At 36.3% G+C, this 15,299-nt stretch overlaps 1 protein-coding gene across 14 annotated transcripts in view; it reads left to right on the top strand.

Moving 5' to 3' along the window:
- Nucleotides 1–15,299, top strand: part of myo18ab (myosin XVIIIA b) — a 218,052-nt gene that overhangs the window by 115,703 nt on the left and 87,050 nt on the right. For all 14 annotated transcript variants that reach the window (XM_073053423.1, XM_073053424.1, XM_073053414.1 and 11 more), the window contains 4 exons: nucleotides 308–452; nucleotides 11,002–11,169; nucleotides 12,148–12,238; nucleotides 13,052–13,244. In XM_073053423.1, the coding sequence (XP_072909524.1) occupies nucleotides 308–452; nucleotides 11,002–11,169; nucleotides 12,148–12,238; nucleotides 13,052–13,244 (597 nt within the window). The remainder of the gene's footprint in view (nucleotides 1–307; nucleotides 453–11,001; nucleotides 11,170–12,147; nucleotides 12,239–13,051; nucleotides 13,245–15,299) is intronic.

Raw genomic sequence — 15,299 nt, forward strand, 5'->3', positions numbered from 1 at the left:
AAGAATGATGGGTAACAAAATAGTTAATGAAGATTTAGTCACATGATAAGACCAGTTGGTTGTCAGATTGCTGTCATTTCATGTATTTAAATTATCACTTCGCCAGATGATAACTGCAATGATGATAAGCAGTTATATCATCTTTCTGTTCTGTGACTGAGCACATTAGATATTGATGTACTCTACTATGGTAAACAGTTTTAATTAGTTATATATTATAGTAGATGAACTGAAAATATGTGATAATAATTTTGTTTATTATGTAATGCATTAGTCAGTTATTAATTTGTTTTAATTGTCTTTACAGCCAGAAGAAAAACAAAAGGCAGCTCAGCAATTTAACAAGCTTCAGGCTGCTTTGAAGGTGCTTGGGATTTCAAATGAAGAACAGAAAGCTTTTTGGCACATCCTGGGTGCCATTTATCACTTGGGGGCGGCAGGTGCCACAAAAGGTATTTGGTTGAACTCATTAAGGTTCAATAGTTTAGTTTTACTTTGGTCTATTTTAATACCATTTACTTGGCAGGTATTTCATCATCATATTATTTAATGACACAGTTGGATGAGCATTGAACAAATATGGAAGACTGGACATTGTCCAGTCTTCTCTTATATTAGAATGGGCTGCCAGCTCTTTGGTGGTTGGGATTGTGGTTAGAATAGGTGTAGGATACAGGACAGATTGTATGGTGGCAGTTGAATTAGCCAGTCTTTTGCTGAGGTTGGGTAGAGGAGGAATCGACCAGTTTTCCCATGTTGGCAGAGGAACCACCATGTTTGTGGTTGGTGGTGCACTTGGGTGGTATAATTATTGAATCAGCCATTGTCTATTAATATCCAGGCTGGTGAATGGAGTAGGGGCATTAAGAGCATTACATAAATACATGGCATGATCTCTGGGGGAGATGAACAACAGTAAAGGTGGACAGATTGGTCACAGTGCTGACGAGGGATTAGATCAGAGAAGAGAGAAAATATACAATTCCATGATAGACATTATTGATGCATAAATTGTGTTGGTTTTTCTTTGAAAGTGATTATTCTCCCCCCCCTCACCCCCCTCCCCCCCCACCGGCTGTCATAGATTTCTGAATGGTCTAATTTTTCCCATTTTTCTATTGTTTATTTACTTTGTAATTTATAGTTATTTTATGTCTTTCCACTATACTCTTGCTGCTAAACAGTAAATTTCACATTATATCAGACAGTCAGACAGTGGTAATAAACTGGATTCTGATTCTGTCGAACTTAATGATTGACCTGATTGGATTCTGGAAAGGCCACAAGCATGATTTACTCAGAAATTAATTTTCAGTCACACAGGCTAAAGACTTATACTATTTATTTCTGGATAGCCGTTGTCTGTTAGTTTGCTCATTCAAAAATAACAAGAAAAACAAACATCTTTTATAAGAAAGAACACAATTAGGACCAAAAAAAACTCCATTTTAATGCAATAGACAAGCTGGTCACAGTTATTAAGGATGTGTCATTTGGTCAAAATTCCTAAAAAGGCTTTCTGCTTTTGAGTGAGCAATGGCTCACCTTTATTTTAAGTAGCCCAAAATTAATCTTTTCCTTAATTATGTAGTTCCTGTAATATAGTTCCCAATTGTTATCCACACACAAAAAAAAAATCTGTGCTGGAAGTTAACCTATCTCAGCCCTTTAATTAAATATTTTAACATGGACTTGTATTCACAATTTAGTTTTAGTTTAAATTTAAGCTTTAAACAATTTTTGGAAAGAAATGAATCCTACAAAAAATTGATTTATTATATTTTTCCCATATATAAATGGATAGAGATTTTTCAAATTATTTCTTTTTATCGGGGAAGAGTGAATTAAGACTAAAAGGATTTATGGCAGGTTCTGTTTAAAGTGTTCAAGACAAAATAGCACTAATGATGAGGTTGATCAAGTATTTTTAGTAAGTTTCAGAAATCTGCAATGTGCTACTAAAAGGGAAGTATTTCTAAGAAAATAGAAGCTGATAATTCATATTGATACTTTAATTGCTAGTTATTACTGTTTTTTTTTGAGAATGAAAGTTGATAACTTCTTACATTTTAAAATGTGAGTTAACATTGCTTTTTGGTTGTATCCCAGTGAGTAATTTAACAGAATACCAATGTTCCTTCTAATTTATAATGACTAGTGTGCTCAAAAATCTTGTGCTGTGAAATATTTTGCCCAGTGACACTACCATGTGTTCACTCAATAATTTGCTCAATAAAAAATATAAATAAGCCAGTTCTAAAATCTGCAGGCAAATTATCATAAACCCCAAGTTGTCAACACCATCTCAATCAGAAACCGGAAAAGGAAATGTGATTGTGTATAATCGTGAAATATACTTAACCTGCCAACGAAGTAGAGGGTGACAACCTTCTTTGTCCAGTTTAAATTCTTTTGTGCGCTACTAGCAAAAGATGTGTGTGTGTGTGTGTGTGTGTTTGCACACACCCCTAGAGGGAACATTAGATGCAACCAAAAACTCTATCATTTTATTGTCATTTGTAACTTTTTTTCTTTATTTACTTGTTTTCCTCTTACTTGGTATTGTTTTTTTCTGTGAATTAATTGTTGAAAATTGTAGTTAATAATCCCTTCCATTCCACAATCCTGATGCCATGCAGTGTTAAAATTTCATGAAGTATGATACTTAGCGCCTTATGAGAAGTTGAATAACTTAAAGGTAACATACTCAAAATGCTGAAGGAACTCAACACGTCAGGCAGCATCGATGAAGGAGAATAAACAGTTGGTATTTTGGGCTGAGACCCTTCATCAGAATTGGAAAGGATAGGGGAAGAACCTTCTTTTCCCCTCTCTTGCCTGTCACCTCTTTCTGATGCCTCTCCTCCTTCCCTTTCTTCTATGGTCCACTCTCCTGTCCTTATCAGATTCCTCCTTCTTCAAGCCTTAATCTTTTCCACCTTTCACTTCCCAGATTCTCACTTCATCCTCCACCTTTCTTACCTACCTTCTCCCTCACCTTGTTTGTACTCCTTCCCCAACCTTATTCTGGCTTCTTCCCACTTGTTTTCCACTCTTGATGAAGGGTCTCAGTCTGCAATTTTGACTGTTAATACCTCTTAATAGATGCTGCTTGGCCTGCTGAGTTTCTCCTGCATTTTGTGTGTGTTATTCTTGATTTCCAGCATCTGTAGAATCTCTTGTATTTATAATTAAAAGGTGCTAAATAAACAAAGATGGTTGTTGATTAGCAATCATCTAATTAAATGGTGAATAAGTTAATCTGCTGCCTAGGCTTTAATGAGAATTGCTGACCTGGTTAAGGTTCTGGACTGCAGTATTATAGAAGTATATGGGTATGTGTGCACTGATTTTCAAAAAGGAAGGCTAGGGGAATGATCTCCTGAAGCTACTTTTGTTATTTTGTAATTCTCCCACAAGATGGCACTGCAACAAAGTGTTTTAAGGGTTTTCATTTAATCCATGGTTATTTGATCATATAATTTGATAGAAAGATCTTTGAAACCTTGTACATACATTGTCCAATTCTCTCTTCATTCTAATTCAAAGCCATTTGTGGCCCTTGCACAGCATTTACTGCTCAACACTGAATAATAATTTTAGTGTATTTTTAATTTTTGGTATGTTAAACTATGCAATGCATTTATTTTTTCTTACAACTAAATGCAGTTGCATTTTTTGAACTACAGTGTTACTATCTTTGAATTTGAGGCTGAAATTGTGTGTATTTGCTGTCATTAGTGTGTAATGTAAAACAGTTTCTGTCTTCTCTATATGTAAAGCTAGATGTGGAAATTTGGAATTTGTGCTGAGGATTCACATGTCGCTTTACATACATCATGTTCTTTTGTATTCTTTACAGATGCAATCAATATAATATCAGTGATTTAATGAATGTGCACTATTATGAAACAAATGAGGACAATAAGCTTTCCTGAATGAATCTGAATAAAATTTTACTGTTTTTTAAAATGTTTTATTTTACTTCAATCATTTCTTTACTTTTCTTTAAAATAATTAAAAGTTAATTACATTCTTTTGCTACATGCTTTATTGTCTGATAACTCTTTAGCTTATTTCACTGCTCAGATGTTAATGATTTCATTGTTCTTGGATGTCACGGTTACGATAAATTGCTGCCAGAATGAACGTTGAGATAGGGAAATCAACAACACAGCTTCTTGCAAAGATTTAGCATGCTATCTTGGAAGCTGATGTCAAGCAATATTATTTTGCTGTTGATGATGATGTATGGGCCAATATGTGTGGCCATTTTTAATGCTTCTATTAACTTTATATGTGTTATTTATGGCTTATTTTTAAAGAAGTTGTGCTAACTTCATTACTTGATCAATTTTGCTCTCTAACAATTGAAATTGCCGAGGAAGATTTCTGATCAGTATGTATTTTCTCTTAATTGTTTGATGATCGATAAGCTATTGTAAAATATATTTTGAGTTTTAGAATTTGATTGCCATGTGGAACTGCAATCTGAAATCCTGGTTGAATATGTTAATCATCAATTCTAGCAAATACAGTATATATTTTTTGGGAACCTATTGATGCAGATATGATTGCTGGGGAAGCAGTTAGCCATGGAAAGTGTTACCCTGCATGTTTAGAACTGCGATGGTGTTGTGTTAACTGCTAAATTTAAAAAATGGAACACCTTCTAACACTTTCTTTTTGTTTGCATGTTGCATGCTGTTCCATTGCAACCCAGATGGTGATGAAGGTAAACGAACTGTTTATTGATTTGTATTTTCTGGTTTTCTTTGAAATGTTTCTGCTTTGCTGCATAGCCTTGGTCTTTATAGAACGTGAATGTTTTTAAACTTTCTTTCATCTTTCACCCCAATGTTAACCAATTATTCATCTAATATATTCTGCAAAACCAACTAATGCTTGTAATGTTATAATTTCATTTTTACTGCAGGTGTAGACTTTCATATATTTTATTAACATTGACAGTTATTATGAATGGTGGTCAGAACTCCAAATGAATACAAGTTTATGATGACTAGAGAAGCTAGTTTCTTTAATACTACAAAAGTATCTGTCCCCCCCACCCCCAACTTATTTTGGCTAAATTTATGATAAATTAGATTTGAATTAGAGTACGTCATACAGGCTATTAAATTGGGTTTATCATTTCAGTTGAATTGTGGCTGATCCATTTTAACTGCCTTAGCTTTCAATCCTTTGATTTATTTAACAAGAATCTATTGACAGTACTTGAAAGTTCCAGTTTTCAGAATCAAATCTTTTGTGGGAAGGATAACCAGATATTTTCTGCCCATATAGTTAGTAAAAAATAAAGTTTACTGATTTCCCATCCTAAATAACCTTGAATCAATTTTCTTTGACAAACATTTTAAACATTTAGCTCGGATTAACTCATGGTTTCTGGATTTCTTGGAAGCCACTTATCCATCTTGCCCTCCTCTACAATGTCCTTGATCTCTAGAGTACAATGAAGCTGAATATATTGGAGTGAACTGCACATCTCTGCAGTATTGATTACCTGACTGGCAGACCACAGTACGTGCACTTACAGCATTGCGTGTCAGACAGAGTGGTCAGCAGCACTGGCGCTCCACAGGGGACTGTCCTGTCTCCCTTTCTCTTCACCATCTACACCTCGGACTTCAGCTACAACACAGAGTCTTGCCATCTTCAGAAGTTTTCTGATGACTCTGCTGTAGTTGGATGCATCAGCAAGGGAGATGAGGCTGAGTACAGGGCGACAGTGGGAAACTTTGTCACATGGTGCGAGCAGAATCATCTGCAGCTTAATGTGAAAAAGACTAAGGAGCTGGTGGTGGACCTGAGGAGGGCTAAGGCACCGGTGACCCCTGTTTCCATCCAAGGGGTCAGTGTGGACATGGTGGAGGATTACAAGTACCTGGGGATATGAATGGACAATAAACTGGACTGGTCAAAGAACACTGAGGCTGTCTACAAGAAGGGTCAGAGCCGTCTCTATTTCCTGAGGAGACTGAGGTCCTTTAACATCTGCCGGACTATGCTGAGGATGTTCTACAAGGCTGTGGTGGCCAGTGCTATCATGTTTGCTGTTGTGTGCTGGGGCAGCAGGCTGAGGGTAGCAGACACCACAGAATCAACAAACTTATTCGTAAGGCCAGTGATGTTGTGGGGGTGGAACTGGACTCTCTGACGGTGGTGTCTGAAAAGAGGATGCTGTCCAAGTTGCATGCCATCTTGGACAATGACTCCCATCCACTCCATAATGTACTGGTTAGGCACAGGAGTACATTCAGCCAGAGACTCATTCCACCGAGATGTAACACTGAGTGTCATAGGAAGTCATTCCTGCCTATGGTCATCAAACTTTACAGCTCTTCCCTAGGAGTGTCAGACACCCTGTGCCAATAGGCTGGTCCTAGACTTATTTCCACTTGGCATGATTAACTTATTATTTAATTATTTATGGTTTTATATTGCTATATTTCTTCACTATTCTTGGTTGGTGTGGCTGTAACGAAACCCAATTTCCCTCGGGATCAATAAAGTATGTCTGTCTGTCTGTCTGTATCATGTAGTGTCTTGACCATGAATCCTAGGGATTTGAGTCATAGAGATACACAACACTGAAACAGATCTTATGGGCCAGCTGATCCATGCCAAACGATACCCCATCTGAGCCTGCATTTGGCCCATATCCTTTCTAGACTTTTTTCATTAATTTACCTATGGAAATGCCTTTTAAACATTTGTAATTATACCTCTTTCTGCAGCTTACTCTTGACAGCTGGCTCCAAATGCCTGCCATCTTCTATGTGGAAATGTTTCCCTTTCAGATTTCTTTTAATTTTTCTCATCTCTAGTTTTAGTTTCCCCTACCTTAGGAAAAAGATGTTGGTCATCTACCTTATCTATGCCCCTCATGATTTAATGTACTTCTTTATATGATCTGTAAAACTCGAGCTCCAATCCTGGTGCTATCCTCATTAGTCTTCTGCACCTTTCCATCTAAATGACATCCTTCCTCATAGCTGCACAACCAGAACTGCATTTAATATGCCAACTGTGGTGTCATGTAACACTTGTACAGTTGAAAGTCCAAAAAAACAACTTATGGAAATCTAATAACTGCTTTATTATCCTCAAATACCATTTAGTTTTCTCTCTCTTTGGGTGCTGCCCAAACTGAATAGTCCCAGCACGTTGTTTTTATTTACAAATTCTTAGTTATTACATTTCCAGAACTCTGGGCCTCTAAGGTTAAGGTTATCAGGTGTATGAAAATTCAAATATTGTCAAATTCCCTGAAAAGTCTCATTGTGTAATGTCATCATCTTTTTTTTTTACTGTTGCTGTATCTATTACCTTGAGCTTCCTTTCTCTTCTACAATTGAGAAACCAACATTGATTATATGACTGCTTTTCAGAGCTCTTCCATTCAGTCTGTAAGGGTAACAATGGGCTTCTAGTTCCCTTTAACTTGCATTATCTTCCCAGTTTGACTTTTATGTCTTTGGCATTCTACACAGTTCCATTAAAGCCCAGCATAACAGTGACATTAACAGCGTCAAGGTAGTGTAACAATTACGTAGCTCCATGCTGTTACAGCTCGGGACGTCAGAGTTCAGAGTTCAATTCCAGCGTTCTCTGTAAGAAGTTTGTATGTTCTGCCTGTGAGCGTGAGGGCTTCCCCCAGCTGCTCCAGTTCCTCCCATGGTCTAAACATGTTCCGGTTAGTATTTTAATTGGTCATTGTAAATTGTCCTGTGACTAGACTAGGTATAAATAAGTGGGTTATTGGGCAGTCTGACTCATTGGACTGGAAGAGGCTGTTCGCGCTATATCTTGAAAATAAAAAAGAAAGATCAAGAAATAGTATATTGTAGCTCTTGGGAATTATCATCAAATTTGCTAGTTGGATGGATGTGGGATGTATGCTGACAGATGAGATTAGGTGTCATTAGCTTAATTTATTTGGCATGACAGGCCAATATTGGTGTGTACTGTTCTATTGTACGTCTATATTCTTTGTCTAGTTCTGATGCACTTACAACATTAGTTGAGTTTTATGTTCTATAGATGTTGTCACATTTGCTGTGTGTTTTCAGTATTTTGGTTTCTTTCAGATTTCCACTGGCTGCTATATTAAGCATATTCTTTTGTTTCCCTTTCTCTTCCCTAACTGCCCTCATTGATCCATTAACTAAATGTCACTGAAAGCATTATGTCCGTTTGACACTGTATGGTCTGCATTCTATGTGAGATATTGTCTATCACAGACATTGCCTTTGTCCTGCCCCCTCAGAAATTTAAACTTGTTTTTTTCCTTTTCAGTTCTGATGAAGGATCTGAGTTATTAACTTTTTTACTTCATAATGTGTTGTTTTATAAATTAATCTGTGAAATTAATAACAGATAATTCAGTAATCCCACAGTTTTCAGGACCTATGTTTACTCTATCATCTGCAGATTTTTCCTTTTCAAACATTTTGTGATAATTTCACCAGAGGTCTGAAATGGTTGAAGTTGATGGCTTGTCAACACTTTGTAAAGAACAACTAATGACTAGAAACAATTATTAATAAAACTCAAACCCTGCAAATGTAAAACAAAGGTTTCTTTGGACATCATGTTTCTAATTCCTTGTTGCTAGAAAATACTCAATCTTTTTAAGTCTAAAATAGTATTTTCCCCATATTAAAAGTTATATACTATAGGACTGTATATTTGTTTTCAATATTTCTTTTATTTCTTTCTTCTATGTAGCCACTATCCCTTCCTGGACCAGACATGTGATAAATATTCTACAACTCTATGATTTTGCTGACCAAGTACTATTGCCTGTGCTCTGTATTTCATTGACTTTACCTTAATTAAATCTGGAAGGTGTATTTTGCTTGTCTAACCATTCTCTAAGCTGAGTAATGGGAGGTCCATAGATAATGTAATGAAGAAATTTGCTTGGTCCAAAATACCCTGCCCACAAAATTTCTGTGGAAGTCTTTGCTAGCTGGCCAAGCTCTCATCCTTAGCCTTGCAGTGATTTCCTGTCAGAGTCTTGCAGTGCTTCTGAATTTCTCTGACATTCAGAAACAAAAGCCATTGACAGTATTTTTTTTTTTTGAAATTTAAAAGGTCATTGATAATACTTTAAATTTGAAATAGTGAGCAAAAAACAAATAATTACAAAGTGAGTATATTTTCCCCTACATCCCATTCAATTGAATGGGCTTGTTGATCCTTTGCCAGACCTAACTTGGGAAATTGCAGTGAGTTTCTTCTCCACACATAAAACGGCTGACGGAACTTGGCTGTTATTGTATATTTGTGACTTATGACTGGCACTTGTGCTAAGAAATGCTGGCATTGAAACATACCGAAACCTGCGCCAACCATTTTATGGCATGTCAGCACCCTTCCACTAAACTTAGGGCACAGGCAATTTGATTGGTGGTAATATTCTTAAATGAACCAGTGTAGATAGAAGAAACACTAAAAACCTTTTTACTGATTCATCTATTTCCTTCTATAAATGTGTTAATTGTGTAAATTATAATATGCCCTTTTTTCTCAGAACATCCTTAAGAAGTTTTCTTAGAGCTGGTCATATGGAAAATTTATTCTGTAGATAATGATACTGTATTTTCAATTAACCCAATATATGGTTGACTTGCACACTATTTCAGAAATATAGTTAATCAAATAATTTGTCAGTTATCAAACTTCTAAAGAAAAGCCATCTGCTTACAAGCCAAGATCACACTGTCTTTATTTAACCTCTCCATACTGTGTTCTTTGCTCACAATCACCTTAAAAGATAAAGCAACAGGTGGCAGCTTTGGTCCATTCAGATGCTCATAACTTGTTCATCCAAAAGCACTTCATCATTCTGCTACTGACACATACTGATTAAATGGAAGAGATTTGCAACTTATCAAAATAAGAAAGATATCAGCTGAGTCATTCAACCACATTTGAAGTAGATTCAAATATGTCAGGGTTTAAAACCTAATTCCTTCATGGAGTTTCGTTGATTGAGAATGGAGGTAAAAAATGTTTAATTTTGAAACCTTGATTAAACTAGAGGAAAATCTATTTAAGGAAGAGATGATTTCTACAACTACCCTTTCATGGCAGCAGATAAATTTGGCATTGCAAAAAATTGTAAACCTATGTTTTGATCATACCATTTTACTAAAAATAAGTAATACCTACATGTCTGTGATGATCTATCTCAATGGATAGGATGACTTAATTAGCAAATAATTTAAGGGAAGTGCAGTGCTATAAACAATATAAAATTTTGTAAAGCTGGCAGAGGCTTATACTTGACGTAATAGGATGATGTACTGTTGTAGGGCTAGAAAAAGCTTTTGTGATTATCTTTGAATAGAGCATCCGGCTATGGTTAATTACTGCTCTTGAGTGCCAGAAATTAGTTTTTAGTGTACATCAGCAACAACTTAAGCAATCTGCATCTTTATCTTTTAATGTGCCTTATATTTTTAAATGTTCTTATTTGCGATGCCATGTTTGTTTTCATAAATTGGGATATATTTTTGCTATATTTTTCTTTTAAGAGAATGATAGATTTTGTTACTTTTTTTTACATAGTGGAATTTTTATTTTGGGCATGCATAGATAAGGAGCGTGGTGATTTCTTCTCTGCATTTTCATTGTATAAATGGGTAAATTATATAAATAACCACTAATAAGAGAATGCACACATCTGAGTGGACCTAAATTAGATAAAGAACTGGACCATAATTGCATTTCACATTACTCATGATAATTTGTATGTAACAGATATCCTGACTGGAATCTCAATTACATTTGCTAGTTAGATTTTGTTGTCAAATGCTTGATCATGAATTAACTGTTGAGATGTTGTTACAACATTGTTACCTTTGTTGTTTTACTAGTTTAGTTTCTTCTCAGGCATTAAATGGGTTTTTCACTTTGTAGCAATCTCCAAATGATGATTACACTGATTATTATTATTGTTGCATATTCCAGCTGGAAGGAGACAGTTTGCTAGACATGAATGGGGCCAAAAAGCAGCCTATCTGTTGGGCTGCAATTTAGAAGAATTGTCTTCTGCATTATTTAAGCATCAACCGAAGGTTCAGAGGTCGACTTCATTCCGGCAAGGGCCAGATGAAAGTGGACAGGGAGATGGCTCAGGTAGATCTTTTATCTGATGTATCATTTTTAAAACCAGTGATTTTTATCATATAATATTAGGAAATCTCTGAATTGTGCACACATTTAATTAAAGTATCAACATTTTGTCAGGTGGTTGATTAAGTTATAATTTTTACCATTTAGAAATAAACTGTAATACTTTGTTGTATCCTTTATATGCCTGAATGTGGTTAATAATGCTTAGCACCTTAGAATATCCCAATGTTCATTGCAGTTAATTGTTATTTTTCCACTTTCAAGACTGTTACAGGGCAAATATTGAAATCAATAAGCAAGAGAGTATGAATTGCAAAAGGTATAATTAGGTTCTGACATTGGCTGGTATATTGTTTGAGATATTAGAAGGGATAGAGTTAAGTTTACAAATCAGATTTTTCATCTGCGTAGTAATGGGGACTGGGAACCCACTAACTGAATGGGTGTAGGAAGAATAACTCATTTCATATTTAAAGAACCCAGATCAGCGGCTGTTTTATAGAAATCTTCAAGGCTATGGAACTTGGATAATGAGATTAGAGCAAGTAGCTCTCTTTCAGTTTGCAAGAGCACATATGATTTGAATTGCTTCCTTCAGTGTTATAAATTTCTGTATGTGCAAGAAAGATATGGCATAAAGTTGTCATCGTCTGGACTGGTATGTCTGTATTCTTGTCATTCTGCTCCATAAATCAAGCTTGAAGAAATGGTTAATAGTGTATGACTGTGAAATTATTCCTCAGGCTGCTGCAATCATTGATTTCATTTGGTAGATTTATACAAATACTTTAGTCTTTGACTTATGAATATCTCTAAATTTCATGGATTTATCAATCTTGTTGATTTTCATAATTTCAAACTAATATTAGGTTTGCATTCCACATATTGTAAATACATCAGAAAGTTATGATATGCATATGTTTTAAGAAAAAAAAGGTTCAAGAGATCTGCATGGATTTATGTATGTTTGTGTTTTGCTAGGCCCCAAGATAACAGCAATGGAATGTCTAGAAGCAATGGCATCCAGTTTCTATGGAGAGCTGTTCATGCTGCTAATCTCACTCATTAATAGGTAAATCTTTTTTTTTACACTGCTTGAATTGATATTTAATGTAACAGCAAACAAGTAATTGTGGATTACTGGTCTTCCAAAATTCATTCAATTCACATTTGCTTATTCTTTGAGGTACAGAATTCTATCGTCTGTAAACACTAATAGTTACAGAATATTGTCTTTGTCATAACTTTTAGTTTCATATTCACTTTTTCACGTCATCCTGAACTCTGTTGAATTCTTCTTTGGAGTCTGGCCTCTTCATATTTACCCTGTTTTTACTTTGCTTTTACTGCTGAAGCCTCATTCTACTAATTCTCCATGTACCCCAAAAACTTGTTACTCTCTATCTCTTTCTTCAGTATTTTCCATTAAAACTATCTTTTTTGTTCAATCTTATAGTTACTCATCTTAACCACAGCTGGCTTCTGTTTATTTTTCATATCAAACTTAAAGTACTTCGGCACATTTTTCTGTGATTTTGGCTCAATATATTTGAATTTATTGAAGATTAATATTACTGAAACGTAATGGACTATGGAGAAGTATGTTATTACTGATATCCTTTGAAATTACCTTTTTAAGTGCAAAACTCATGTCAAAGCAATTTAATTTCTTTATATTGTAAAACACCATTTTTTTCCAATTGCATTTGACATTCAAAAGTCTATTATAACATTTAAAGGTCTGTTATGAAGCTGCCAAGATAGATGTGCTGGAAAGTTTACTGTGGTCTAATACCTAAGAGATTTAAATCTGAAATGCATAGAGGTATACATTGTGATTTTAATCAGGTTTGGTGTTTCTGATGCTGCTTTCCATTTAAAATAGGGCGCTTAAGTCCACTCAGCACTCACTTTGTTCCATAATGATAGTGGATACCCCTGGATTTCAGAATCCAAAGCTTGCATCACCTGAGAGAGCTGCAACTTTTGAGGAACTCTGTCACAATTATGCACAGGAACGTTTACAGATGCTCTTCTATGAGCGAACATTTTTGAAAGAGCTTGATCGATATAAAGAGGTTAGTTGTTCATTTAAACCATGCCCTAACAAATACCTTTAAGTGCAATTTATGCAAGCAATTGTTTGTAAATAGTAAGTCAAATATTTTTAACTGATAAAGTAGATGAATTTGTTTCCAATGTTCATGAACTGTGTTTAGGCAAATAGATCTGAGTATAGTGATGAGCAAACTAGAGAGCCTGAAGGTAGATAAGTCCCTTGGTCCTGATGGGATGCATCCCAGGGTGCTGAGGGAATTGGCGGAGGTTATAGTAGACATGTTAGTAATCATTTACCAAAACTCTCTAGACTCTGGGCAGGTCCCGGCAGATTGGAAGACAGCAAATGTCACGCCACTTTTTAAAAAAAAGGATGTAAGCAAAAGAAGGGAAACTATAGGCCAGTTAGCCTAACATCTGTAGTCGGGAAAATGCTTGAAGCTGTCATTAAGGAAGAAATAGCGAAACATTTAGAAAGGAGTGGTTCCATTAGACAGACGCAGCATGGATTCAGAAAGGGCAGGTCCTGTTTGACAAACTTACTGAAGTTGTTGAGGACATAATGAGTGCAGTGGATAGAGGAGAACAGGTGGATGTTGTATACTTGAATTTCCAGAAGGCATTTGATAAGGTGCCACACAAGAGACTTATAAATAAGGTACGGATGCATGGAGTCAGAGGAAGTGTATTGGCATGGATAGTGGATTGAAGGCAGAGAGTTGGTATAAATGGGTGCTTCCCTGGTTGGCAGTCCGTGGTGTGTGGGGTGCTGCAGGGGTCGGTGCTGGGCCTGCAGCTGGTTACCATTTACATTGATGATTTGGAAGTAAACTGAGTGGAAAAGGAAATTGTACAGAGGATGTAGAGAGTCTGCAGAGGGATATAGATAGGTTAAGTGAGTGGGCCAAGGTCTGGCAGATGGAATACAATGTTGGTAAATGCAAGATCATCCACTTTGGAAGGAATAATGGAAGAGCAGATTATTATTTAAATGGTGAAAGATTGCAGCATGCTGTTTTGCAGGGGGACTTAGGGGTGCTTGTTCATGAATCGCAAAATGTTGGCTTGCAGGTTCAACAGGTTATTAAGAAGGCAAATGGAATGTTGGCCTTCATTGCTACAGGGATTGAATTCAAGAGCAGGGAGGTAATGCTGCAACTATACAGGGTACTGGTGAGGCCGCACCTGGAGTACTGTGTGCAGTTCTGGTCTCCATACTTGAGGAAGGATATACTGGCTTTGGAGGCAGTGCAGAGGAAGTTCAGCAGGTTGATTCCATAGATGAAGGGGTTAACCTATGAGGAGAGATTGAGTTGCCTGGGACTATACTCTCTGGAATTCAGAAAAATGAGAGTGGATCTTATAGAAACATACAAAATTTTGAAAGTGATAGATAACATAGAAGTAGAAAGTTGTTTCCATTGGGAGGTGAGACTAGAACTAGGGGACATTGCCTCAAGATTCAGGGGAGAAGATTTAGGACGGAGATGAGGAGAAACTGTTTTTCCCAGAGAGTGGTGAATCTGTGGAATTCTCTGCCCAGGGGAGCAGTTGAGGCTTCCTCACTATGTACAGTATATTTAAGATACAGTTAGATTTTTTACATAGGGGAATTAAAGGTTATGGGGAAAAGGCAAGTAGAAGGAGCTGAGTTTACGGACAGATCAGCCATGATCTTATTGAATGGCGGGGCAAGCATGATGGGCCGGATGGCCTACTCCTGCTCCTGTTTCTTATGTTCTTATTTCCTGAGGTTATTGTGGTAAACGTACCCTCTGCAGTTTCTGAACTTTGGTAGCGTAAGAATTTGAACTGAGTTACTTCACTTTGTAAAAGCAAGAACAAAACAGGTGCTGAAGTAACAGCAGAGAATATCAGGCAATGTCTGTGGGGAGAGAAATGGCGTTTATGTTTTGAATCAATTGCCTTTTAATGGAGCTGGTTAGGAGTTGGTATCCACTATCAGCACACTCTCCCTTCAGCAATCTTGAACACACCTTTCCTTACTCCGTTTTCTGTAACAACTCTTTTCCATTCTCCTCATTTTACTTGTTCATTCAATCTTATCTGATGAT

The sequence above is a fragment of the Hemitrygon akajei genome, chromosome 8 (genome assembly GCF_048418815.1).
Source record: "Hemitrygon akajei chromosome 8, sHemAka1.3, whole genome shotgun sequence".
In the NCBI taxonomy this organism is placed as follows: Eukaryota; Metazoa; Chordata; class Chondrichthyes; order Myliobatiformes; family Dasyatidae; genus Hemitrygon; species Hemitrygon akajei.